Source organism: Micropterus dolomieu, linkage group LG23 (assembly GCF_021292245.1).
Source record: "Micropterus dolomieu isolate WLL.071019.BEF.003 ecotype Adirondacks linkage group LG23, ASM2129224v1, whole genome shotgun sequence".
In the NCBI taxonomy this organism is placed as follows: Eukaryota; Metazoa; Chordata; class Actinopteri; order Centrarchiformes; family Centrarchidae; genus Micropterus; species Micropterus dolomieu.
The window spans coordinates 20,940,078-20,966,672 of record NC_060172.1 but is presented as its reverse complement, the minus strand read 5'-3'; the positions used below and the strand labels follow the sequence as shown (position 1 = coordinate 20,966,672).

At 40.6% G+C, this 26,595-nt stretch overlaps 2 protein-coding genes and 1 long non-coding RNA gene across 6 annotated transcripts in view; 1 reads left to right on the top strand and 2 right to left on the bottom strand.

Annotated features, from left to right (window-relative positions):
* mtnr1bb (melatonin receptor 1Bb) overlaps nt 1–10,215 on the bottom strand; it is a 40,650-nt gene extending 30,435 nt beyond the window's left edge. The window contains exon 1 of the mRNA XM_046039615.1: nt 9,779–10,215. Coding sequence (XP_045895571.1) covers nt 9,779–9,986 — 208 coding nt within the window. The 5' untranslated portion in view covers nt 9,987–10,215. The remainder of the gene's footprint in view (nt 1–9,778) is intronic.
* Nucleotides 1–24,329, top strand: part of LOC123963091 — a 47,592-nt gene extending 23,263 nt beyond the window's left edge. Inside the window, exons 3-4 of one of the 3 annotated variants that reach the window (XR_006823124.1) lie at nt 20,828–21,324; nt 22,416–24,329. This is a non-coding gene — a long non-coding RNA (uncharacterized LOC123963091). Of the gene's footprint in view, nt 1–2,504; nt 2,722–3,807; nt 4,231–20,827; nt 22,273–22,415 lie in introns of those variants that run through there. The other 2 variants (XR_006823123.1, XR_006823122.1) reach the window with 2 other exon arrangements.
* The window catches only part of LOC123963089 (protocadherin Fat 3), a 73,521-nt gene continuing 64,920 nt past the window's right edge, over nt 17,995–26,595 (bottom strand). The window contains exons 49-51 of one of the 2 annotated variants that reach the window (XM_046039613.1): nt 25,904–25,963; nt 25,588–25,626; nt 17,995–21,087 (exon numbers count right to left, since the gene is read on the bottom strand). In XM_046039613.1, the coding sequence (XP_045895569.1) occupies nt 20,327–21,087; nt 25,588–25,626; nt 25,904–25,963 (860 nt within the window). In that variant the 3' untranslated portion in view covers nt 17,995–20,326. Of the gene's footprint in view, nt 21,088–22,360; nt 22,427–25,587; nt 25,627–25,903; nt 25,964–26,595 lie in introns of both variants that reach the window. The other variant, XM_046039614.1, reaches the window with a different exon arrangement.

Genomic DNA, 26,595 nt, shown 5'->3' with positions numbered 1-26,595 from the left:
AATGAACTCAGGTCAGGACAATTCGCATTCAAAATGCACTTTGTGGACGCTTTGCTTCAGGCAAGCTAAACCCTCCGTATGCACCCCTCCCCACACACACACACACATTTAGGATGCACAACACCGGCCCTCGCCCGTTTTTCCCCTGTATTCCTTCACATTAAAAATGCCGTTCTGCTCAGTCTGGCGGCACATGCTGCCAAGCTTACCAGGCTGTGAGGTTTTAACAGCTGATACACCTCAGTCTGCCTCTGAGGGTTTTTGCCATAGTTCAGCGTCTAGTTAGAAAATCTAAGACAGAAGCTGGTGCAAAGTACAAATTTGAGGCTTGTCATATTTTACCACAAACTCAAACATATGATGGGTAAAATAGGTTAACCTTCTGCACAGTAGATTCTTAGTAATATGTTACACTTCATATGTGATTTTGTAAATGTACATGTTGGACCCACATGATCCTGCGATGCTGGGGCTTACTGGCTGTTCTACTGAGTACAGCACAATGACATTAAGTCTGGTTAGTCCTAGGAGATTGACCTTTGAAGTGCACACTGAACTGTAAAGCAAACCAGATGATTAAATCAGAAAGCTGTCTTAGCTCATCATTATAACAGTGAACACTGGGAAAATAAAAGTCTAGATTAAAGCTGCACTGCACAAAGGGAGAAATGACTATTGACATTATTGATCATGAAACCACCCAAAAAAAGTATTTTAGGTCCATTGTCTTTCATTATGTAAAATGTTTGGCTTGTCTTTTCATGGCATAACTCACAGCATTACGTCCAGTTGACCAACTGTAGCCTTTGAAGGGCTTTCGTTTCTTTGGGCATTCTGTGTTTGATCAGCAAACTTGGCATTTTGGATACACAGCACTGGAGTCTTTCTGCTGCCAAGTTATACCAGGGCTGCAAACATGCTCAGATTTAGAGTTGTGAAACAGATTAACAGAAACCAAAGGACATGTAGCCCCCCAGGAGAGAAAAGTGACTTTGTTTGATTGTTATTGTCTGTATTTAGTCACAAAGATTTTTGCTGATTTGACTTTTAGCCTTTATGAGATTTTTAGTGAAATGTCCAGAGAACAGTCTGATGCAGCTTTCCAAATCAATTTCATAATAGGTTGACTTATTTTAATGGATTCCTCTCAGGCTTCTGAACCCATTCACCTGCAAAAATATAACGAAAAAGTTAAAAACTCTCAAAAGGAGAAGGGAGGAATGGGAATTTGTGTATGAAAAAATTCCATTTTGACTCTTGGAGCCTTGAGCATCTTCAACTAGTTTGAGTTTGAAAGGCTAGACTATGCATGAGTCAAAATCAATAAGATTTGATTAAGTATTCAATTCAGGTTTATTTAAAATCATTCGGAAACAGATGTTCCCTTTACACATACTTCTTCAATTTGTGATTTCTTTTTGGAAGTGACTGATTGTATGCCAGTCATCATAATGATGTTCATCTAAACTGATGTACTTTATTTAACATGACTTCAGGGTTTACCAAATAGGAAAATAGTTGAATGAAAACTGAAGACTTCTCATCTTTTAATTTTCTTTGATGAAAAGCATGCAATCTGAACACAAATTCCTGTTTAAATTAAATCTAACTTCCCAGATGCATTTAAAATTACTACATACTTTTCACATTTGGTCTAAAGCTTCATGTACATTTAGAGTCTTAATCTAAACATCTCTTTAGAGTTGCATCGAGGAGCAAATTAGGAAGTGCTTCCATCCTGCTTCACTGTCTCTCGCTACGTCTGCCTGAAACAAACATTCTGTCTTGTTTACGGAGTCGTTGCATGAATTCTGTTCTGCGCATCCCTGCGACACCCCCACTCTCTTATCCTATTCTCATTGTCTCATCCTAGATTGCCCTTAATTTCTCACGTCTTCTCTATTTCACCTCCCTCCTCCTTTCATTCTCTTTCTCCTCCTTCTCTCGCAGCAAATCCCTTGCTTCTTCCACCTCTTCACCCACTGCCGCCTTGAGGGTTTTGAGAAACTGTTACATAATGCACTTCAAATTATCACAATGCATGTATTATGGATATGGAGAGATACAGCAGGCATTATGGGATTTGATAAGGAATAAAGGAGTGAAATTACAGATCACTTGCTTTGCAGATTAAATGGGTCAATCTATCATATTCATGGTTATTAAGATTAAAGAAAATTGTTCTGTCAGCTGCTGTGCATGTGCACATATGTGCAAACTTGTGCAATTGAGTCATCCCCAATCTCAGCCCAAGTACTGATAAGAACTGGGTGATTTTGATGACACATGACAGTAGTTCTTACATTGTCTCAGCTGTGTCTCTTCCTTTTATAAAAAAGCATCACTCTTCTACTTTTTATAGCGAGGGATTTCCGTTCTTTTCCTCTCTTATCTAAATGTTGGGCTGTCTTTCTCTATTTTACAGCTTATGTCCTTGTCATTTTTCTGTTTTTGAGCTGTTTTATTTTGAACTTCTCTCTCTCTCTCCCCCCCTCTCTCTCCAGCCTTGGTCCTCTCCATCTAGCCGGTCTGGACTCCTCCTGTTTCCTTTTTCCAGCTGTCTGTGTTCAAGGGAATTACAGAAGTCATGCTTCACCCAAAAAATACAGGACAGTGCCTGGGTACGGCTCAGGCAGAAGTGGACTCCCAGAGCACTTAAAGCTGCTGAAAACATCCCCAGCAGTTATGTCCAACCTTCACTTCTGCCTAAATACTCACTGAGTAAGACAAAAAAAAAACAGATGATGAAAGAATTATATTGCAAAGCCTCAACACATACAGAAAATCCCCCAAAGCTCCGCAGTCACTCTCCTCCCATGCATTATAGATCACCGGCAACTCAGCTCCCCTATGGATTCTACATGAAACGACATGATGAAACTAGACCGAGTGGCTAATATTTTTCACAATGGGATGTATAATGGGATGTCAAATGCAATTTTAATGCGTGATTCCAAATGATTCAGTATCAAGTAAATGGATTAATTCACATCAAACTAGCAACAGAACCCCTGTGTCTAATCTCTTCCCCTTTTCTTTTTCAGCTACAGCTTAACACTCCTCTATTTCCATTTCACGTTCTCTGTGATCTCTCCCTTTCACTGCATCCTTTTTCTCCATCTCATCTGTTACGCACATAAAAAGGTTCCAATAGGGTCAGTGAGTGGATATCTTCAGCTGTCTGGTTTGGAGAACCTTTTTTCTTTAAAAACTGTGCATCAGAAAGCTGAGAAACCTCCTCAGGATGAAAGAAAATTTGATCGATCTGACAACCTGTTCAGCTGGCTGATCTCCTGTTTTGATTTTAATTCATTAAAATCAAACACCCGAGTGCCCCCATGGCAAAAAACCTTGGTCGGGTGCATAAATTATAGTTTTAACCAGAAGGAGCCAAGGATCTGAGGATACCTACTGGGTCATAGTGGAAATGAAGGGCATAACTATGTTTTAAAAGTAATGAGCAGAATATTAAAATCCTTTCTAAAGAGTTGAAAAGAGATGCTGGATCAAGGATTGGGGATTTTCACCTAGCTAGAATCTTTGTGTGTGCAGTCTGTAGGCCAACACGCTTGAGATTTAAGAGATGCAGCGATAACTACAGTTAAATTAGTGTAGCAAGTATGTAAATCAGCACCTTTTTAAACATTGAAACTAGTGCTACAAGTGCTTCACATCAAAAAGAGCAACGATATCAAGGTTCTCCAACACAAATGTAAAAGGAACATCCTGTATACCCTGTGACTCACACTGTGTTTTATCTGTTTTAATGGTTTTCTGGTTTGCTTCTTGTATCATTCTTGTATGTAGCAGCCTACGACTCACCAAGACGTAAATCTGATGATGATCTTGAAAACAGCAAATGGATTATTGCTCAAGGAGGAGGAAATAAAAAATGAATTGGAAGAGAAGTCACTTTTAACAACAGCATTACTCACTCATGTAGACGCCCTGTGATTCCCACTTCTGCATGCTTAACTCTTGTTGTTGTTTCTCAATTTATTTTGGAGGAATAAATCTCATCACATGGCCCCATGATGCATTACAAATTAAATGAAAGAAGTATCACTTATAACCACTTATGTCACTGTGAAATATATTTCCAATGTGAAGTTAACAAAGCAAGCAAAGCAAGATGACTGTAATTTACATGGTATTTTCATGTACAATTATATAATGGGTTAAAATGTCTCAGCTAGGCTTAGCTGTAGCTGACATTTATCAAACAAATCACTTGTGAATGTGTAACACACTTTTTCTCACCTCGTAAAAAGAGGAGAGCTGTCTGTCTTAATTCTCGTAAAAATCCCAGCACATCACAGCCATTAATATCCCACTGCTTAAATCAGCAGTTAATGTACATCTCTTAACAATTATTATTATAGACAGGCCATGGAGAATCACAGAGAGAATCCCAGCAATAATCTGCCAACGGCTGTATGTCCTGTCAAAACGTCTCTGAGCAAGACACAGAAATCCTCCAAAGTTATTCAGTGGGAGACACTCTGGATTAATGTGTCAGTGGAATGTAGATGTGAAACGTAGACTTAGCAACTGTCCAATAAACTAAAAAGCTAAAGTTGTCCATTAGCAACTCAACACAGGTTCTCTCTCTCTGTCTCACGCGCACACACATTTGCAACCTTTTCAGGACAATGTACTAACTTGAGTTCATTCACTGAGGGCTCACACTTGTAATACATCAAACATAGCCACTGCACACCTACAGTAAATCTAAACCCATTTGTAACCAGATGCCTAATCTTAATCAGGAAATATCAGCCTTTTCAGCTGCCAGGACCAGCTGTCACAAACCAAATTATCATCGGGACTGCCTGAGCTTTCAAGAGTTCCTCCTCACAAGTATAATAATACCAGATCAGACATACACATGTGTATGTGCTCTCTGTCTCTGTCTCTCTCTCTCTCTCTCTCTCTCTCTCTGTTTCTGCTGTATGAATATTTCAATTACTTTTTCATGTTTTATCAATGTGAAAACAGCTAACTAAATACAGCTCAGACAGAGCCACAGTAATATTAGTTGTAGCAGTAGATGTCACAGAGGACCACAGGGAGGAACAGAAATGTCTGGGGAGAGAGTAGGTTTGAATGTTTCAGCACCACGGAGAGAGCAGACAGAGAGACTGGAGGCCTTTCTCAATACAGAGTACGCAAAGTTCCAGCTCGCGTCCTTGGGGGTTCCAACTTGCTAAGTTCAACTTGGGAGTCTAAACTCCCCAGAACAGGAGAGCGCAGTATGCTCAATATGCAGTCGGAGCAGCAGTGTCCTTGCTGACATTCCATCTCAGCTGGGCTTTAGTGATTAGGCTACACTTCAACACAACTGTGTGTGTGACAGTTCTGTGACAAAATACCTCAAGTCAAAGCTTCTCTAACAGGCTTTCTGGGGGAAAAAACAAAAGCTGTTTTGGAGATTTCAACCAGATTGACTGTGAGATGCAGTTATCTTTACTCTTATGTTTAACTACCACACTGCCTCTATTCATTTTCATGTGTATATATATTTATAATTTCTTTGTGAAATATGATACTAAGACCAAAAAAGTACACAGAGGCAGCCCTGTTGCACAAACTTTCAGGGCGACATGGTGGTGCAGTTGTTTGCAGTTGTTGTCACCTCACAGTGAAAAGGTTCTGTGTGGAGTTTGCATGTTGTCCCCATGTCTGCATGGGTTTTCTGTGGGTACCTGATTTCCTCCCACAGACCAAAGAAGTGAAGGTTAGGTTAATTGGCGATTCTAAATTGCCTGTAGGTGTGAATGCCAGTGGTTGTCATCCCTAAGTGTCAGCCCTGTGACTGACTGATGACCTGTCCAAACTTAATTTAGTGACACAATGATAGTTGTAGGATGAAACTTACAACAGGTCTGAGTCTGGCACAGGTTCTGTCTATCCCAAGTAACAACAGAAGTCAGCTTCTAAAGCATCCTTGATAAAATGGGCAGAGCAAATTCGCTTCCGCTCATTTGGACTGTACTAGATGCGGACTTTGTATTGGAACAGTACTTGGGCTGTGACTGATGACAGTCGGGCTGTGTGACTGATGACAGTGATGAAGTACAGGCAAGAATGCACACTGAGAGAGGCCTTAGGTTTGAGTGTTTCAGCACCATGGAGAGAGGCAGAATGACAGCAGCTGGATGTGAAACGTTGCACTGGGTAAAGAGTGTTTTTTTAAGGCCTCAGCCTTAACTAAGGAATATTTTAAGCATTATTTTTGTAGAGGCAGAGAGCTTTGGAGGAAAGTAGCTGGAGAGGACTGAAAGGGAGGGGGGCGATATGATGTAAATAAAGTCTCTGTGAAGAGAGTCTCTGTAATATGTGATCCTGTATAACTCCCTTTGAAGGTTTGCACCACCTAAGCTCCTTCACAGACAAATCTCAGGGGACAAAAACCTCTGCCCCACACAACTGTACAAAGCACTTTTCACATACTCGCACACACATTCATACAGCATAATATCACAATAAGATGAGTAGACCTACTGTACTGTATCTTCCTGAATATGCTTTATGTTTTTTTACAAGCAGGCACATCTGTATGTTAGAGCGCATGTGTTTGAGTCAAAACCTTTCTTTTTAAAAGACAAATTTCAGGGGACAAATGGCTCTAATGGCTCATGAGTGCATGCATTGGCGTGATTGTGTGTCTGCGGCACAAGCTTGCTGACGTACAATAGCACATGATGAGAGAGAAAGCCATTTAAATTAAACACTGAGGTCCTTGAGAAGACAGAGAAAGTATGAGGGCAGAAAATGAAAAAATGTGCGGCCCCTCTGCAATGTTAACACAGCTTGGTTACGTGAACAACATGTCAGAGTTTTGATGAGTGTGAATAACAAATATCTTGACAATTCTGTGTCAGAATAACAATGAATCTATAATATTTACGACAATATATCCCATTTGTGGGTAGGTGAGAATAAAGCACAGTTAGTCATCACTCAGCAACGTGGCATCTGACAAAATATTGTGTTCCAACACTCAGCGGTCAGTTTTACTTTGTTCAGTCCGCCACAGCAGGGACTTATGCAAAACTTTGACAACTGCCGTGGGTAATGCTACCCTGTGCTCCTACTGTGACTGTTTATATGCTGTTAAGTCAGGTGTTTTCCCATCTAAACTGTTGAGTGGGTAGTTTCAATCTACAGTAGCCGTCCTTCGAGTTCACAACTGTGGGTTCAGCGTGGTTTCTGAACTGCTGAGTGGGCTGTTTGGGTTGAGAGAGATCAGCTTTAAGGCAGAAATGTGCCATGTGAGTGGCAAAAAATGAAACACCAATGTGTTACTCCTTCTGGAGAAAGTATAGCTCACAACATCCAAGAATTCCTTGAATAGAAATTAAGCAGATAATTTGTAATTAAAATGCAATTTTGTAATATAGTCTTATCTGGTCTATTGGGTGGTCTCTATAGGGTAAATTGTAGACAGGGGGGCGGGGGGTTAATCTGAAGCTATGTCAGATTTCAGAGTGCAGGCAATTGTTCTCAAAATTGTGGATGTTACTGACAGGTATGACCTGGAATGCAAATTGTACCATTGAGCTCTTTAATGGTCTCATAGTCCTAAATCAGTAACAAATCTACATGATCACCCTTTCCTCTAACATCCAAGGCACAAGCGCTACCTCTTAAAAGCACAAGATGCACTTGAATCAGGCTCTGTGGACAGATAAATGTGTTTCGTCAAAGGGTAAACATGATCTTATCCAATATGATGATTTTTATAGAATACCAATGTGTGCTGTGTGATATTTACGTGGGACAAAGACTACCACATTTCTTTGATTCTCACTGACGGGCCACGGGGCTGTGTGCACTCACAGTAGTCTGTTTGATAAGCATACTCCCAAGACTGCACGTCTTATTTTTAAAAAAGTTCTATGCAAGTAGTGCAGGTGTAAAAATGAAAGGCAGCGGAGAAAACAATGTTAAACATGCTCTCTGGTTACAACAACAAACTCTCATTTTAATAAGCCACAGTCTCAGTCTTATTCACTCATGAAGTGAGATGTTTGATTACTTTACATTACCAGTGAGTGCAGCTATCTTAAGTTTGTCACTGGGTATAAAGTTTAATAAGATAATAATTAAAAGGATGTTTGTAGGTTCCGCTACACATAAATGAAATCACACTTGACATATGGCTCCTAATTTACAAATGTTTCTTACTTCTTAACTTTTTGGAGTTCCTTTTCTTAACAGCTTCAGAAAATACACAACCTTGGTTCATGGCGATTCAGAGCTATGAATAAGATACACCTTACCTAAGCCTTAGTTTAAAAAAGATCCATGCTAGAGTGCAGAATGTGGGAGTCTTACTCTGAAGACAGGGTTGCATTCAAATGCTCCAGTGATGATTGTATCCATCTGACTGAAGAAAACATAGGCTCACATAAAATAAAAAAATGTTTTCCCATGTGAACAAATACAAGGAGAGGTTCATAATGTCTTTAAATGAAAGGAAAGTAGTTGTTTTGGTTCCTGGTCGCATCTTACTGAAAAATAGTGTCTAATTATGCAAATAAATGCATATTTCCTGTCCTAATTGTTGCCTGATAAAGCACAAAATAGCCAGTCAGCACAGTGTGGCAGTCTTTACTGCATAAGATATCCACTTTGACAAGGTTTTAGACTCACATTTGTTTTAAGCATGTTTTTTTAAATATGCCATTAGGGTAAGATACTTGTTTCAAAAATAATTTATTTCATCAATTTTCAGTAAACAATAAGTGTGAGTCAAGAGACTGACAAGAGGGGCAAATTAGCTGGTAAACCAATAAAACTGGATGATTAGACAGTAAAAATTTGTAAATGGTTTCATTTTCATCAGAAAGGAGTTGAATTACAACCCCAAGAGTACATTTTGTTTTTTATCTGAAGCAAGGGTTCAGTGAAAGAGTACTTCCATGCTTTATGATTTGGCATTATAATTCACTGTAGCTGCATGAAGCCTCCTGGGCGTTTTCACACATTCACATCAGAATAGGTTCATCAACACCAGTATAGTCATCTTTTCAAAAGGACTCACCTGTGCTTGCAGCTCTTACATAGTGAGTGTGAGTAAGATCAGCTTTGAACTTTACCAGTGAAGAGCTCAAGAGTTAAGCAAGAGAGCGAGCGCAGTTCTAACACTGCGAGGTTGTGAAGATATAATTGCCCAGCCCTGGGTCTTCAACATACTTGTCCCTGAACTGAAAATGTACATATTAAATCACTGCATCAGCCATCACGGTCTATTAGCAACCTTGTGTCCTGTGCAGATGCTCTTCAGCAAGATATGAAGCCTATAGTAAACTGGATGATGTCAACCAAAAGGTAGCCTTTGCATTTTAAGTTACAAGGCTTACAGAAGGCTGACACCCTAATTCAAAATGAGGCATTTAGTTGAAACTACAGAGTATGTGGGATGAGTTGAGTTACATGTCTACTTTTTATGGTAAAGCTATATAAAATGCACTTAATTATGCTGGAATAGGTTTTGGGTTTATTGGTGACAGTGGAAGCCTATTTTGGGGAAAGCGCACTCAAAGGTCTATGGGTCAAAACATGAAATGTGCAGAAACAGCTTACAGAAAGAATGCAGAGCAAAACAAAGCAGCACTTTATTTACTCTACCCATAATTCACTACAGAATAAATTTCAAACACAGGGACACATACGTTATTATGCAAATTCACACACTTCAATAGGCTATAGGCATACATTTGGAGAAACGACGTTTCTAGCCTATATCATTGGAAGGGACGAAAGATCTTACCCGAGTTCCTCAGTTTGCGGTTCCTGAACACCGAGATGATCACCAGCAGATTCCCCAGCACGTCCACCACGGTGGTGAAGATCAGCACACTGGCCAGGATACCTATGACCCAGGCGGGGCGGGCGCTCCCCTCCGTGGCCAGTGTGCGCTCTAGCTGCCCCAGCCGTGGCTCTGTCCTGTTCTTTATGAGCGTGAATGTGTCCGGCATCACTGGCCCACAGCCCAACGCTTCTTTGAAGTCCCAACTGTGCTTTAAGTCCCGCAGGTACCGCCGGTACCAGTGTGTCCTAAATGCAACATGGGGCGCACCTGGGTGCCTCCCTGAGTTCCACAAGAGCGCACGTCAAGCCTGCTACTTAAAAGCGATGTTAGTTACTTGATAAGATGTGGTGATCACTGTGATTATATACAGTTGCATGGACTCTTGGCTTTCTTGATCTTCACACAAAAGTCATCCATCCATGTGCCACCAAAAGCTGATCGGACAAGCGGCAGGGCCACACCTCCTCCCTGGTGAGGAAATATAAATTATTTCTCGTTTAGAAAATATTTCATAAAAGAAGGTCCAGACCACTCATATATTAAGTCCCCATCCTCTTCAAATGCCCCTGGCTTGCTGGTAGGCATCTCTCATCCGTCTGCATGCGCCCAATTGAAAAAAAAGCTATTCCTTTCTAAAATGTCAAACCATTGTGGCGCCTCGGGAGTCCTTTCTGATTTAATTCGCTATTCTCTGAGCAAACGGAGGAACAAATCGTCTTCCCTAACCATTTGTGATGCCCTTGCCATGCGCTGAACTACGACGCAACCGCCGCTGTGCGTGGCGAAGAGGCACTGTGGTAAATATCACAGAGAAGCCCTCAGTCAGACACACAGCGTGATGTAGAGAAATCCACTGAGTGAGGACGGAGACAAACACGGCTTCATAAACAACATTTTTACCTCCGACTTGGCATTAAGTGTTTATCCCTTCCTCTCTCCTCTGCCTTCGACTTTCTCCCTCCATCTCCTAAGACCATGCCGAGGCGTGCGTGCAAACAAGATTTCACTCGTTTTCCCTTGGCCATTCCCAGCGTGACTTCCCAGAATCTGTCTTTGATCTTAGCACAATGCTTGGAGTTGTTCTAAGTGTACACACAGCGGTGGGTCGGCACGGGAAGTCCAATCAGTCTCACCCAGACTTATGTGGACAATTGGCACAGATGAGCGAGAGAATAGTTTGAAAGCACAATAATTAACAATAACAAGCAAGCATCGTATTACATGTAGGGCTTTGTTTGAAGTTATGTAAGTGTGTACATTTGTAACCTTTTTACAAAGAAAACATATAAATCATAAAAAGCTGCTGAAGGTATATTACGGGAGTCTTACAATTGCATACACAATACACTATGGATTGAACCAATATCCTTCAGCAGTGTGTGCATGCCTCCACCAGGGTGCCATTTTTGGACTCCGGACTATGATTCACTTTGAGCACAGCGCAATCAGAGCAAGTGGAGGTGGCAGTCTAATCCCGCTCATCCTTAACGTGGGTAACTGGTGGCAACAGTGCAGTCGAACTCTCCATCAGATCCAGTGGATTTATATATTATCGATACTGTCAGTGCCAGTGGTGACACATTGAGGCCAGCGCCATTCACTTGTTTTAACTCCTCACTGCTGGGCGTATGGCTGCACCGGATGCCCTCAAGCACAGCAGCAGGGACAGATTAGAGCAGCCCCGTGTCAGCCTCAAAGCAAGGTGATATGTTCCACAGGCTTGATGTGATGGCCAGGAGACAGACATCTCTGGCTGTGAGGTCAGCCAGATTGGCACACACACAAACACACATACACACACACACACACACACACACCCAAACACTCTTTGTAAAGAAAAAATACTCAATAGCAGGGACAGGGACTGAATGAATGCATAACAATATCACACATCAAGTATATGGCATTAATGGTACAAAACACAAAGCATAAATCTGCTAATTGAAAACTGCAAAGCCGAGCAGATAATGCTGTGCTGACCATGGTGGACAAGCTTCACATAGACTTAGGAATATATAGCCAATGTGATTACTGTGTTTGCACTAACTGGAAATGTGTGGATGGTTTTCTAACAAACTGGCCACAACAACTAGGTGTCAACACTTCTTTACAAGAACCAGTAACGTAGCTGCTCCATATGGCCATGTTATTTTTACTGTACTCTACAGGACAACATGATATATTAATATTGATGAATCTTCCTTTGCTAACTCAGTCAGAGCCATTGTTCCGCAGAGAGTTCAGCTGAAATCACCAGATGGTGCCACCAAAACAAATGTCTGGAGTGTTGGGTGTAAAGAAAATAAGGGGACTCTATTCTGGCAATGCTAGTGTCTTTGGAATAATGTAAGAAGTGTAAGCATATTTGTATTGCAGTCATGGATGCAAAGAAAGACATCTAATCTTTTTGCAGCACCACTTATTGAGATGACAGGTTTGGAGGAGAAGGAGGTCACAGTCTTGAGTAGAATTCAGTATGGATACAGCATGTAATAACAACGTAGTTCATTATAATAAAACTGAAATTAAGTCATTATTAGAATGTGGTTATTAAAGGTCTGTGTATCTATGAAGAAAGCCTTATAACCATTTGGGTCAATATTTGTTACGAATAATTTGTTGTGTGTATATGATGAAATGAAGACAGTGCTTATGTTGAGCTTGGAGTGTTTGTGTGTTTTCTGTAAGGTCTTTTACGATGTAACATGTCATTGTAAGCCATGCTAGAGTCTTGGCAATCAGTCTGTTGGTTGGTCAATCAAACACTTTGGTCCAGAGTCAGACTGAAATATCTCAACAACTATTGGATGACTTCCATGGTCATCAGAGAATGAATGCTACTGACTTTGGTGATCCCCTGATATTTCTTCTTGTGACACCACAAGGTTGAAGATTTTGGCTGCAGTGTCTTGACAGCTATTGGATGGAATGCCAAGAAATATTTTCCTCTAGCGCCACAGGCAGGTCAAAATTTTCACTTATCCTGTAAAATATTGGCTCAAAAATGTGTGCAGACATTTATGGTCCTCAGAGGATGAATCCTAATGACTGAATTTAGCTCAAAGCTAGGATGGCTGACTGTGTACTACTTTAAGGCACTGTAATTAAAACTAGCAATTTAAGTAAAAGCAACTTTTTCAAGGTACAAGGTTGTTTATTAGTCATTATACAGCACAAGGCTGCATAACAAAATGAAATTTGTAGTTCCTTCGTGCTACACACACAACGTATAATTAAGTGCCTATATTAAAATATGATGAACATATAAAATAAAACAAAACAATACAGTTATTTATATACATACAGACACGTATACACTCCAAACATACCATAGGGCATTTTTTGAATTTTCATCTGGGGTGAATGTAAACAGCAGCAACCAGATGATAAAGATGAAAGTTTCATCTTCACACTCAACAGTCTGACACTTGGGAAACAGAGTCCATCTTGACTGCGTTTAAGCACCAAGCGTCATCGATGTAAAACACAGAGTCCACCTCCTCTCATCTTGCTGGGGTCTTTGCACTGACAGCTTGGAACATGGACCACCTGCCGAGTGCTTGATCTGGGATGTTGATAGGGCAGGTCTCAGTAGCAATGTGGGCACAACAGTCAACATAAGTTCCATTTTCTACAGACCGGATCTTTAGGAGCAGAATTAAGTCCAAGCTGGGCCAGCATGGCTCCTCTCCTGGCTCTCTCCTCTCCTCTAAGCGATCACCGCACCTGCTGTGTCGCCTGGTCCGGTTGTTTGGCCCAGGCGGATCGTGGTCTGCTGCTCTTTAATCCAAATTCAATCCAATTCAATTGTTATAAAATTAGTTTTAAATAGCATTTACATTTGCAGATGACTTACTAACTTTTGCTGATGGCTTATTTGAAAATGAGAAACCTGTGACCCTTTATCAATGATAAACAAATTTAACTGCAGAAAATATGTTTTGTTGTGTTGTTAGCCATATATAAAACTTTTGTAAATAATAGTTTGGGACGTAGCTAGTTTTTGTTGTGCTCAGTGATTGTTGGGACACATCCACTGTATGACTGGTTTGTCCTTAAACCACGGGACATTTAAAGAGATGTGAGGCATAATGAGGATTTGGGTTCCTGCCATTATATCATCATTTTATAGCCACAACGAGAAAACTGACAACCGATACCAAGCTATTAATTCCAGTAGTTCGTCTGCGATCAAGAAATAATTTTAACTGGAAATGTTAATGTTAGGAATAGTGCCTTAAGGTGTAACAGCAAATATTGTTTCTGGCAAAGGTTTGTACTCTCCAGTTGCATTTAAGGCATGCTTGTTGCACAATCTTGTGCATTATGATTATTCATTCATTGGAGTCATCAGATGGACTGTAAAGGTTACCACCACAGGCATTTCACGCTTGTAGTTTAACAAGGACCTTACAGATGTAGCGACGTCAGCAAATCTAGATGCTTATTCTGCTGGTGAGCATAAAAAAACCCTGATGATCAAAGCACAATATAGAGCAGACCTCCTTCTTACCAAAGCCAGTTCTCAGCAATCTCGAGGGTGACAGTGAACCAATTCCTCAGAGCTAAAGTAGATAACAAGCTGAGCTCTGAGGCCCGTGATGCAGCCAAATTTCTCAGCAGAATTTTGATCCATCATTCTGTCTCACCTCTGTTTAAGGCAGCAGTTCTTTACAAGATCAGAACAAACTGGGTAGCATTGTAATAAAATCCAACAGAATAACAGCTTTAACACCGAAGGTCCCTGTCAAATCCGCATATCAGAACTCAGGACAAGACTTATTGAGGGTAAAATATACATATCCCGGATAATGGGATCCAGCTTTTTCTGTGCTCTTTGTGTAGTTTGCAGAAAGTGGCCGTTGGAAAAAAAATCTTTCCATCCAAAAAGGTGTCCCAACGTTTGACACAAATACTATCATGTAAATGTGATAGTGTTCTATGCCAGTTGAGCTGTGGCATAATCCAATGACATTTATACACTTTCATCTTGTAAGAAAATCCAATACAGGACATGAAGTACACGGTAGAGCAGATAACTTCCCTGTCTCTCGCATAGCCATTTTGGAGGCATATGCCAGATGATTGCCATAGTAATAATCTGTTAAAACAGCAGGGGGGGGTCACAGGATAGGGCTTGTGCACAGCTTTCACTGCTCAGTCACACACTGCTAAGGGCAGCTTTTTGATGTGAATTCAATTTGTCACTCATGGACCTTACCCCTTCACGTTCCATTTTCCCATCCCCCCGCTGCCTTGTTTTAGCAGTGTAGGCATATTGTGTCTGATTATACTCATAAGATTAAAGCATTTGTGAATAATATATGCGATGAAATTGCTTGAGACACTGCATTTGTAATCACTATGGTCATGTGAGTGTTGTACGTGCATGTATGACTGTGTGCCTGTGTGTTTGTGTGTGCGTGTGTGCGTGTGTTTGTGTCATCAGAGGCAGATGTTGGGCACATAGATTAGGTCTGGCTGGGTGTGTAATCCTGGTGTTACTGAGAACAGCGTGGATTTATAATCACCCACACAGCTACCCCTGAATAAGCAGGAACTGGGGAATGGTAATCTCTCTTACTTTTCCCACTTCTCTACTCATCTCTCGCCTTTCTTACATGATCTAGCTTTCATTCCCCTCCTCCTTTATGCAACATCCTTTCATCCTACTGTCCATCCACTCCCCTCCCTGCTGTGTCCAGCCAGATCTGGAGGAATGTCATTGTGAAAAAAGCACAGAAGAAGAAGGAGGGGGAAAAATGGGGTGTGCGGGGGTAGAAAGAAGATTTTAAATGGCTTAGCTGACTCTATGGTGTAAATGCCAGATGGTGCCATAAAAAGCCAGCAGAGCTAAAGGGACTGGCAGGTCCTCATCAGTTTCCTCTGATGCATGATGAATAAACACAACAGTCACTTTGTTTATTGCTCTCTCTTTCTCTGTCTATCTCTTCCCTCACATGCCCTCGTGTTTGCCTTTGGTCTGACCGTGTGCCTGTCACTAGGGCAGCCAGCATGCTTGGAATACTTTAAACAAGCAGGATGGTCATCAAAAGAGTGTGCCAGAGGAGAGTATGTAAGTTATTGGGACATGTTGCATAATCCTTGTCAGAATAATTTAATAAGCTGTGAATCTGGGTAAATAAATTGCTTATAGTTTCCACCCTCCCACTGACCAGACAGAAGGACTATATTTGCCTGTGGTGTGTTGTTTCCATTTTTTTTTTTTGTTGATTATGTATGTACCATAGCTGGAAGCAAAGGTAAAGTTATGTAAGGATTTGCCCGTAAGGATGCACGTGCTGCAGGTAATAACTCTTGTTTATCTCTCTCTGAAGACCCAAAATGAAGGCAGGATCACCACAAACGGAAAAAAACATTAATGAATGGGTGGATTCAGAGACATCTGACATGCCACATGCACCTTTTAGAGACCTTTGGCTGTTATCACTTGAGACATTGTTAGCATATTATGCTAATTGATGAAATCTCATTTTCTGTGTTGCCTTGTTGTGACAGGCAGGGGTAATAGAGGAAACATAAATTCAGGTGTTGTGATCACACTGAGGAGCAAAACAGGCAGATGAGTTTTAGGCTGTAAAGTCAGTAATTTAGAATGTCTCCTGCAGTGACAAATTTCATCAAGTTTCATGTGCATTTTACGCAGCAATGCAAGAATCTTTCCTGGGCTGAGGAAAATAGAAATTTATCTCCCTTGAGTTCTGCCTTGTACCTGTTTGTGCCTTTTGTGGTTCATGGTTCCTGCAGGGAGAGAGAATAGAACTGGAACAAGCCAGCCAACATTTGACTATGAGCTATTTCCATCTATTGCACTGACACAAACTGGCATGCACTAAAAGATATATGAAGTGTTTCGCTCAGAAATGATATCCACTGTTCAAAAAATGTAACACTTAGTCTGACAAAATGATTGCTGTTATGAAAATACAGCTATTGCTGCAGCTGTTGGCTGTCTTAAAATGTACATTTTGCAAATAGTCATTTTAAATGATGTAATGATATAATAATCATTTTAAGGTGCCTTTTTTCCAAAGATACTTAGGCCTGCATGCAACCACTGAATCCTTATACCAGTGCATGCATGAACAATACTTACATATGATACGTTAAGGAGTGGGCGAGTGCTTATTCTTGTGTTAAACAACCCCCTGCCACATTAAAGTGGGCATGTTAAGCAGCGTGCAGCAACAAACATCATGCTTCTTTACTACAGCAAACACATGAACACACACACACAGACACACACATACACGTACAGTACACACACATATACACTTCTTCACCTCTTAATTGGCCAAAATGTGTTGCATGTGACAGCGAAAACGAAACACAAACATGATCTGGGGAATGTCTGGTTGCCATGGGAATGTTTTCTGGCAGACAGTCAGCCTGGTGGTGTTTATACAAGGAGGGCTGGATGATAACAAGGACAAAGTTTGTGTGTCAACTCCACAGGGGGGGAAAGGCAATAATCAAAAACCACAAAGGTTCCTCGGTGTGTCTCCTTGTTTGCTACAGGAAGAGCCAGACGTGGCACCCACTGACCATCACCTGCCTTCAACCTTTTGTCACCAATCAAGAATTAATGACTGGTCACCTTTTGAGGATGTAGATGAAGTGATTAAGAAATGTCACCTTACTTGCCAGTAGCGGACCTTGTAGCATTCAGTAATTAAAGTTGCCTTAATTTGATGTGCAGCGGTGCATGTTCTATTAATCAAATACATACTGAGGCTGTGGAATGTGGTTTCCGTTTTTTCTTGCGTAGCTCATGGCGGGTGTACAAGACTCACAACAAATTTCTCTGTAGACAGCAAAAGTAGTATCTAATAATAGATACGTGCTTTGAGAGATGCACAGTCTCTGCATAATTTGATCATAGCACTGGGTCAGAAGAGAAATAAACTCAAACTCACAGGAAGCACACAATAAGCCGGACACATCTAGTCAAGGCAGCAAAGAAATCAGTTCTCGAGTTAAACAAAAGGGCATAATCAGAAGATTACACTGAAATCTGCTCAACTGTTGACAGTGCATACAGCCAAAGCAATCTCTCGTTACACCCTTTTCAAATAATCTCAAATGATTTAAAATACAATTTATTGTTTGATCATACAGTTTATACACTTAACATTTCAAAAGACATTCTCTCGCCTTCATGTCTCCCCAGGACATCAATGACTTTAAGCTCTACAAAATGAATCTGCCAGATTCCACTCATGAAGGAAAGAAAAACATAAGAGGCGTGACAAGACTGACTTGATAGGATTAACTATTTTATGGGTATTATTTATCTCATGTAGCTTGCGTGGAGATATAGCTCACCTGCCACAGCAAACCAGTTACATATTCACCCTTAAGATGAAAGTCATTTTCTTTCCAAAAAATATGAATCTGCTTGATTGGAGCATATTCTTCAAGTCGTTTTAATGTGCGGCCACTCACACACCCACACTGGTCCATAAACGTTGTGCTTCAGCAAGCCAGTGACCTAAAATAACCAGTAGATTTGAAGGGTACTTTGCAATATGATTTAACTGCATGAACGGGAGTATAGTAAAACTTGACAGCAAAGGTGTCTCAGGTGTTAGCAGTGTTGAATCACAGTATTGAGGTACTTGGTTTAAATTACAGCCTTTGGAAGCTGCTGTTCTGTGTTGACTTCGCACATTTTCACAGTATTTCTGTGGGTTTCCTTCCACAGTCATGCAGGTCAGGTGAACTGGAAACTGTAAAGTGCCCACAGGTGTGCGTTTATGTTAAGACCTGTCAGTTGGTTTGTGGCTATTAGTGTTGGTTTTTACAGTACTTCCAAATAATTCATCTGCATAGTACCTCTCAGTATAACATTCTGTGCAATTATTCTGAAAAACTTCATTCTTGCAACAAGTCAATCTGCTTTCACCGGAGCAGGCAGATGTTTCATTTGCCCCAAAAAAGCTATTCAAAACATAAATTTGCTTTTTTTGTTAGAATTCTTAGGAATACATTTGAATCTTCTTAACAGCTTACTCTTGGATTTTCTGACTGTCTTAAAAGGCCTTCACAATCTTTAATGGTATCTGATGCAGATGATTTGCATTACACCTGGCCTTTCAGGAGTTTAAAACAGTTTGCTATGTATATTGTTTGCTATTTATATCCTTGAGTGAGATGTGATTTTTTTCTCCACACCACAAGGAGTCATGTTTACCAGAATATCCATGGTAAGTATGAGATGAAGGCAGGTTAGTGCAGCTGTTTTACAAACTGTCATTCTGGCTTATCCTGAAATACCATTATGAATACAAGAATCCTTAAATACTCCTAGTCACCTGTTCGTTCTGCCTGTGTTTCAAAGTTGTTTAACATAGAGTTTTAATTCAATTTACATTCCCTTTGTTGCGTGCAAACTGGAAACACAGCAGCATTTACACCGCGTTATCAGTGAAGCAACCATGTGTACATGTCTTGGCTGAGTGATTCTTTACTTCACGGCAACATTTCCACATAATACTCTAAGCCTTTCAGCACACAAAGTCTGAAAATTATTATCACATGTTGATACCAGGTTTAAAGTGAGATTAATTCTATCTGAAGCACTGCTAAAAGTTTAGCTTTGGTATTATATACAAGGTACAAAATGTACACTGAGAATATTAACAGAATCTGGGCTCATAATTGAATCTGTATGTTTCCACATGCTTTCATAACTTCAGAGCAGCTATTATGAGTTAAAATGAGAGGTCACAACTATTGTTTGGTTGCATGAGATACCCAGATACCCCTGATGCATGTGTTTGTGAAGAGGTTCATAAGCCAAACAAATAAATAATTAAATAATTAAATAAATAATCATAGAATAATTAATTAAATGATGAAACAATCTCCATCAACTTCTGGTAATCTTAATAGCATCTCACAGGCTATGTCTGGGATGTGTATTCTCTCCAAAACAACCCAGAGCGTGTGTCAATAAAAATAACAAATGCATTAAGCATTACATGGTTGATCTAACATGGTTGATTGTGTGTGTGTGTGTGTGTGTGTGTGTGTGTGTGTGTGTGTTTATGTATAACAATGTATGAAATACATGATAACATACGTACATACATTGGTATCATCTAATACAGAGACAGATCCTGTCATATTTTGATGTTAATAAATGCTATGCTCCAGTGATTCTCTAAATAATAAATGTAATAGCATTGATTCACTGCCAATCTCATCTAGCTCTTATGTAGCACAGGTGACAGCGTCTAGAGAACACATATATTTCTTCTTATTCCTCCAGCTTACCAATGAGCCAGGGGATTGGTGGTGGATTAGTGTTTGCTTACAGTGGGATAATAAAAGTGTATATGGTAATATTCTCCTTTAATTATTTTTAGGTGGTGGCCCAACAGTGTAATATTATAAATGTCAACTATAATCAGAGACAGACGCTGCCTCTGTTTAATCTATAAAGGAATATCAAATCTATTTGTTTCAAACAATCGTGTGTGCTCATTTAAATCCATCCCAGCCAGTCATGGGTTCAGATCTAGTAGCGGCTCTGTTTATTCGTGTGGCTCTCCTGGCTCTGAGCGACACCAGGTTCAGTAGTCTCTCAAGCTCGTCCCCAGAACCTGTAAGACTGTTGGATCCGAGCGCTCCGTGATCCTCCTGCGATCCCCTCCACTCCCCTGTCTGTAAGTCCCACGCCCTGAGAGGGGGCAGAAGTTGAGCCGGATGCAGGTTGATGCCTCGGGGGCTTGATGGGTATCCTTCGTAGGCTGGTCGGGTTGGGGGAAGAGTGTCATAAAGGCTCTCTCTGTCTTCATCTTGCCCTGGGTCATGGCTGGACTCTCGGTATTCCTCGTAAACAGGCGAAGAGCCGTCTTCACGGCTGTCATGGCCGTGCAACTGCTGACGGTCTCTGTGGTCCTGGCGCACCGCCATGTCTCTGCTGGTACTGCCTGTGTTCTTTCCTTCCCCATCGAGCTTTCTCTTTACTTCTCTGTCCAGGATTCGTCTTCTCTCCCACTCACCCGACTGATTCCTCTCCCACTGGAAGGCCCTCCTCTCGGTCTCCCGTACCCACTCTCGGCCCCTGTCACCGCCATAGCCCATTACTCTGTAGTCCAGCTGGAGAGATCGCGTGCTGCCTCCTCGTCTGATGTTCTGCTGAGTGTCACTGAGGTCGTAATGGGATCCCACCTCTGGAGGACGCAGACGTGACGGTGACAACCAGCTTGAAGTCTGACTGGAAGACTCCCAGCGGTATGCTGTACAGGAAAGGACAAAAAAACACAAAATATATCTTTTGAAACAGTTTAAAATAGTAATGTTTCAATGGAACAACAAGCAAAGAGATAAGAGAGTTTCCCTGGACAAACGTGTTGCCAAATCACAGGAAGTATGTAGATCTCACTTGAATGTGTGTTTTATGTTACAGCCTTTCTGCATTGCACAGTATGAGCAAGGAAGGAGATTATCTATCTAATAGGATCAGCCCGCCAAAGGTGCCACATCAATAAAACACTCTACTTCTAAAACACCAGTATCATGGCAATCTTATCTACAGGAGGGTGAAGGGAGGTGACACCAGCAAATATGGTTTTTGGTAATCAGGGGACTGATCTGAAGATTTTTCGCAATTACTCAGATCACTGCAGATTCCATCTCTGCCCTCCTAAAGCCACAACAGATGACTCCAGGTGTAAAATCACTAACACGGGGTGCCAGGATCTGGGATTTACTGCCGCCTAATAAACAAACTCCCAAAAGAAAAACATATCAGCCAATTTTCGTTATATTAATGAATAGCCTGTGTGTATACTCTGGCTTGTTGTGCTTGTTTCTATTTTTTCTCCTCTTTAGTTTTCCCTCTGTTTATTATCTACTCCCTTGATGTCTTTATTTTCATAGAAATGTGTTGCTTGTAAGTTGTTAGCACAAGGTCTGGACATGTGTGAGTGTGTGCTGCATGTTTGAGAGTATGTTTGTTCATGTTTGTTGTGATGCAGCGGGGAGGCTCGTGAAGGGCTTTGTTTCTTACTGTGTCACTGTGGGGTTTACTATGTGTTCTGTGGGGCTGTGTGTTTACATTGTGTAATTGCTCCAATTCTAATTTAGAATGTGCAAATAGAATCAGTCAACAAAATTCCTTTTTTTTCTCCATGCTGCAAGATGGACTTATGCAGAACTCCCCACTAATCCACTACTTGCTACAAACTACAGCATGCAGGTTGCATAATTCATGGCTACGTTAATGAGCTGTGAGTGAAAAAATATCATATCGATGTTGTGAGTGAAGCCAAAGAGGTCACCCTCTGTGTGTGATGGAGAGGACCCTTCATTAGCAATGCCCACTTCATGGTATTTAATGCATGACACGTGTGGACAGAGCTATCTAATAGACTACCGTGCCAACAAACCACAAAAAATGTGGGAATTTTTACTGCATGCCATGCTCCTGAAACATCTCTACTTCTGATTGAAATATTTTCAAATGAAAGGTTAAGATGGGGGGGGGGGGGAATAAATGAATGTTCTTACAATCCACAATGCATTCTTTGATGAACTTTACACAAATCTCATCTTTGCTCTGCAGGTGGCGACTCACTGTCAGTGAAGTGGAAAACAAAATAAATATCTCATGGAACAGGAAGCCTTTGATGATGAAATGCTCTTCATGTAGAAACAAGTGAATGCAGAAAGACATGGTGAATTATCACATGGAAGAAAACACAGTCGATAATGGGAGAGGGAGGCTGGCAGAGAGCCATTTCTCGCCGATACATGCAAACAGACAAATGCACACACAAACAAAATTCATAACACATACTATACACGTACATACACATGCAGACTGTAATTGCCAGAGGTGGGTAGTACCTCATTACAAGTAACTTAAAAAACGAACTTTTCACATTTCCTTTTAATACTTTACTTTCTACTTAAGTATTTTCTTAGGCCAGTAATCTACTTTTAACTTTGCTACATTTGCTATTTATACCATTGTTACAACTAGTCTGTTATCTACTATGCATTTTGCTACATTAACTGGAATAAGCTGTCATCCAAGGCGTGTGCAATAATGTAACTGAAATCTAGCAACTGCACGCTGTACCACTGGTGGTCGTGTTGGAAAGCAGCCTGCTTTGCCCTTTCATAAGCCCGCAGAAATACTTTCACTAAATACTAAATATTGCTAAAAGCCTATAGTCTGTGCAGAACAAATATAGGTTACACACGGTATATATCTATAAGTCAGATGATCATTGGATTGATTCTGGTATATTAACATAATCTTCTCGTTGCGCAGAGCATAACTTTCTTTTAATGGAATTTTCTTTTCTCTAATTCGCCGTGGTTGCTGTTTGCTTTATAGCGATGCCTGGTAGAAGGTGAAATTGATGTTGGCTTTCACACAGCAGGCTACCAGCTATTATGTATTCAGGAAACAATCATTTTTGAGAAGCATATGAAGATAAAACAGTCCTATTGGGCTCTACGTGTGATGCACATGTCTCCCTCTATATGTAGGCTTACCGTACTTCATTCAACCGGCTGCCCCTGTGTTATTGCCACAATAATCTTTTAAGTCATAAAGATTATGTTCATAGATGCTTTAGGTATAATCATATTGAATTGGATCCCTGGGCTATTGGAGAAGGCAAAACATACAGTGGTGGTGATGGCGCAGTGGAACAGACGCATGCTTTTGGTGTGAGAGACCTGGGTTCGAATCCACTGTAAGACACCAACGTGTCCCTGAGCAAGAGCACTTAACCCCTAGTTGCTCCAGAGACGTGCGACCTCTGACATATATAGCAATTGTAAGCCGCTTTAGATAAAAGCGTCAGCTAAACGAATAAATGTAATACAGTGCCCGTCATATCAAAGCATGTGGTTTGGTTGGCTACACGTCCATATCAACAGATACAGGCAACAACAAGCTAGGCAGCAATATGATCTTATCGATACTTTAAACAGAAATAGCTAAATTAGACATTCCCAAGAAATATCCATGTTGCACAGTGGTTATTTCTAACCTGATGTACGCGGATGAAACACTTATAATTCTAAAAAGAGACTTGACTCAGACACTTTCCCGAAGACTTTGGACTTCAGTTGGACTTGCATAAAATTATTTGTGAAGATCTCTGGCCACCACACACTAACAATATTGAAACACAAAGTTTATTGACCAAACTTTTATTCTTTTACTTGAGTAGGTTTGTCAAACTATATTGTAGTTTACCCACCACTGGTAATTGCAAACACAAACATGTTATATGCAATATTAATACTATGTCAGATGGGGAATTTTGGAACTTTTCACCTTGTTATAAATGTTAATTTTTTCTCTCTCTTATTATGTTGGTATTTTTGTCTTTTTTATGCAGTTTTTTCAGTAGTACGCTGTGTTTGGTATGAATGGTCAGTGTCATTGTCCTGTCACTTTTCTTGACTTGAGCACAAACATATCAAAATAAGAAATGTACATTTGCACTGTGTTATATTAACACAAATAAACTGAATCTAAATGGGTTATTTGGAACAAACTACTGGACAATAATTTCATTCATCATTTAATTCTCCCTGTCTGAAATAAAGCTTCTCATGCTTCGGTAGGCTGGCAGTGACACAGTCTCGTTATGGGTAAGTAATGAAATGCTTTGTGGAGCCAGAAAATTACATGCAACTGAGAGAACAAACAGACTTGGTAACTATGAGCCAATTAATATTGGTTTTAAGCCTGTAGCACAAGCAACTGACAAGAACATAGAGATTTTATAGGAAAGGTGCAACTGGATCATGACTTTCCCTATCTGTTTAAGCAAAGCCATGCATCCGGTGAGAGTGGAAAGTCAGTGTTCAGCCTGTAGATGAAGCCCAATTTAGTGTGGGAGAAAACGTGTTTGAAGCTGTCTTCTCCTCTTCTATTCTATGTGGATGTGGATATGAGGCTTGGCTCAAAGTGCCCCTAAAATCCACTGAGACCCACTACAAGGCCGGTGTAAAAGCTTTGCTTTGCTCGAAGCGAGGACCCGACTTGACCAAGCTAGCAAATATCTCATAATTCAAATGATCTTAATCAACTATTGATATACTGTAGGCACTTGTGTAGCTTGCATACTTGCCTGAAATAGGTATGTGGTGAGCTAAGTGTTTTATACTACATATAATATTTTATTGAATATTACCTCATTCATGATCAATTATAGAAAGCTGTGTTTTACACTGAAAATGTGTTTGGGTTTGATAATGTTTTATAGTATCTGAATCCAGTATCAAATCCACTTAGCCAATCCAAATCCTTTCAAGTCCTTTATCAAACCCATTTTGGTTTATTTTTCAACAGTTAGAAGTAATTAAATACATACATAACTTAATCATATGAATCAATGACATCTTTGTCAGCTTTTGTTGGCTAAGAAAGCAGAAACACAGTTTTGAGCACGATTTATCTGTCATGCTGTAGATTACATTACTGTAAATTTGCTACAGCTGATATAATATGCCCGCTACTTGAATGTTCTATCTTCAGGAAACATAGAGATAGAAACTGGGAAAACTGGGAGGCTACATTTACAAAGTCTGGGTATCAAAAAAAACTGGCATAAACAGAAACAATCTGTGCTGTATCGATAAAAGTATTCAAAGAAAAGAATGTACAGAACAAAAAAGGTAGGGTTTTGCAATCATAGCTTGAGAAATAAAGCCAAAGGGATGGCAAGTTAATAAGATGTTTTTCAGTTGCTTTGCAACTCACTCACCAGGGCTGTTCCACCGCTGTTCATTGTCCATGCTTGACACTACAAAGGGAGAGAGAAAGCAGAAGTCAGAGAAAGACTGAGACAAACAACACAGAAACCAAAGGGGGAGAATTGAAACACAGAGAGATCCAGTGTGAAACAGACAGAGTACTGAAAATCTAAGCAGGATGTTTTATTCGGAACAGAAAGGGGATTGAAAAGCTGAGGCTTGGCTGCATTCAGTACATTATATCTTAGCACTACACCACTGAACAAACACTTCATCAGAAGACAGACACAAAAGATAGAGGAGTTAACAGAAGATATTCTATCATACCTTCACTTTCAATATTATCAACAGCATTATTGACGAGACGTATGACTGTCACTATGGAGGCTAGGCAGAATACAGAAAGAGAGAAGAAGAAGAACATAAACACTGTTAGTGCATCTATTCCTAGTGTACAGTTTCATGTGACTGAGATGATATCGAGAATATGTGTGGGAGCATGTGTGTGCACGTATGTGAAGAACAAAGGAGACATGTTAGTCTTGCCGCCACGTTTGTTTGTGAGTGAATGGGGGGTGGGGGGGGTTCTACTATACTTGTGGTGTCCGACATAATGCTGGACCCCGGAAGTTTAAAGGGCTGTTTGAGGGTTAAGACTTTAGGGTTAGGGTTTGCATTGGATAAAGGTTTGGGGCAGGACAAGTGTTAAGGTCAGACATAGTTGTCATGGTTATGGTTTGGGTCAGCGGCTAAGGAATGCATTATGTCAATGACGGTTCCCCATAATGATAGTAACACAAGGCTGTGGTTGTGTGTGTGTGTGTCTGTGTGTGGCTTATAAGGGAGTGAGAGACATTAGGACTCCTTTCCTTGCAGCCACAGTAATTGGACGGGAAACAAAGCAATTACAAGGGTTCCTTATCTGAAAAACACACACTCACACATACACTCACACACAGACACACACACACACAATGATTTGTGTGTTTGGATTCCAGTCTCTTATGCTTAGCTAACAC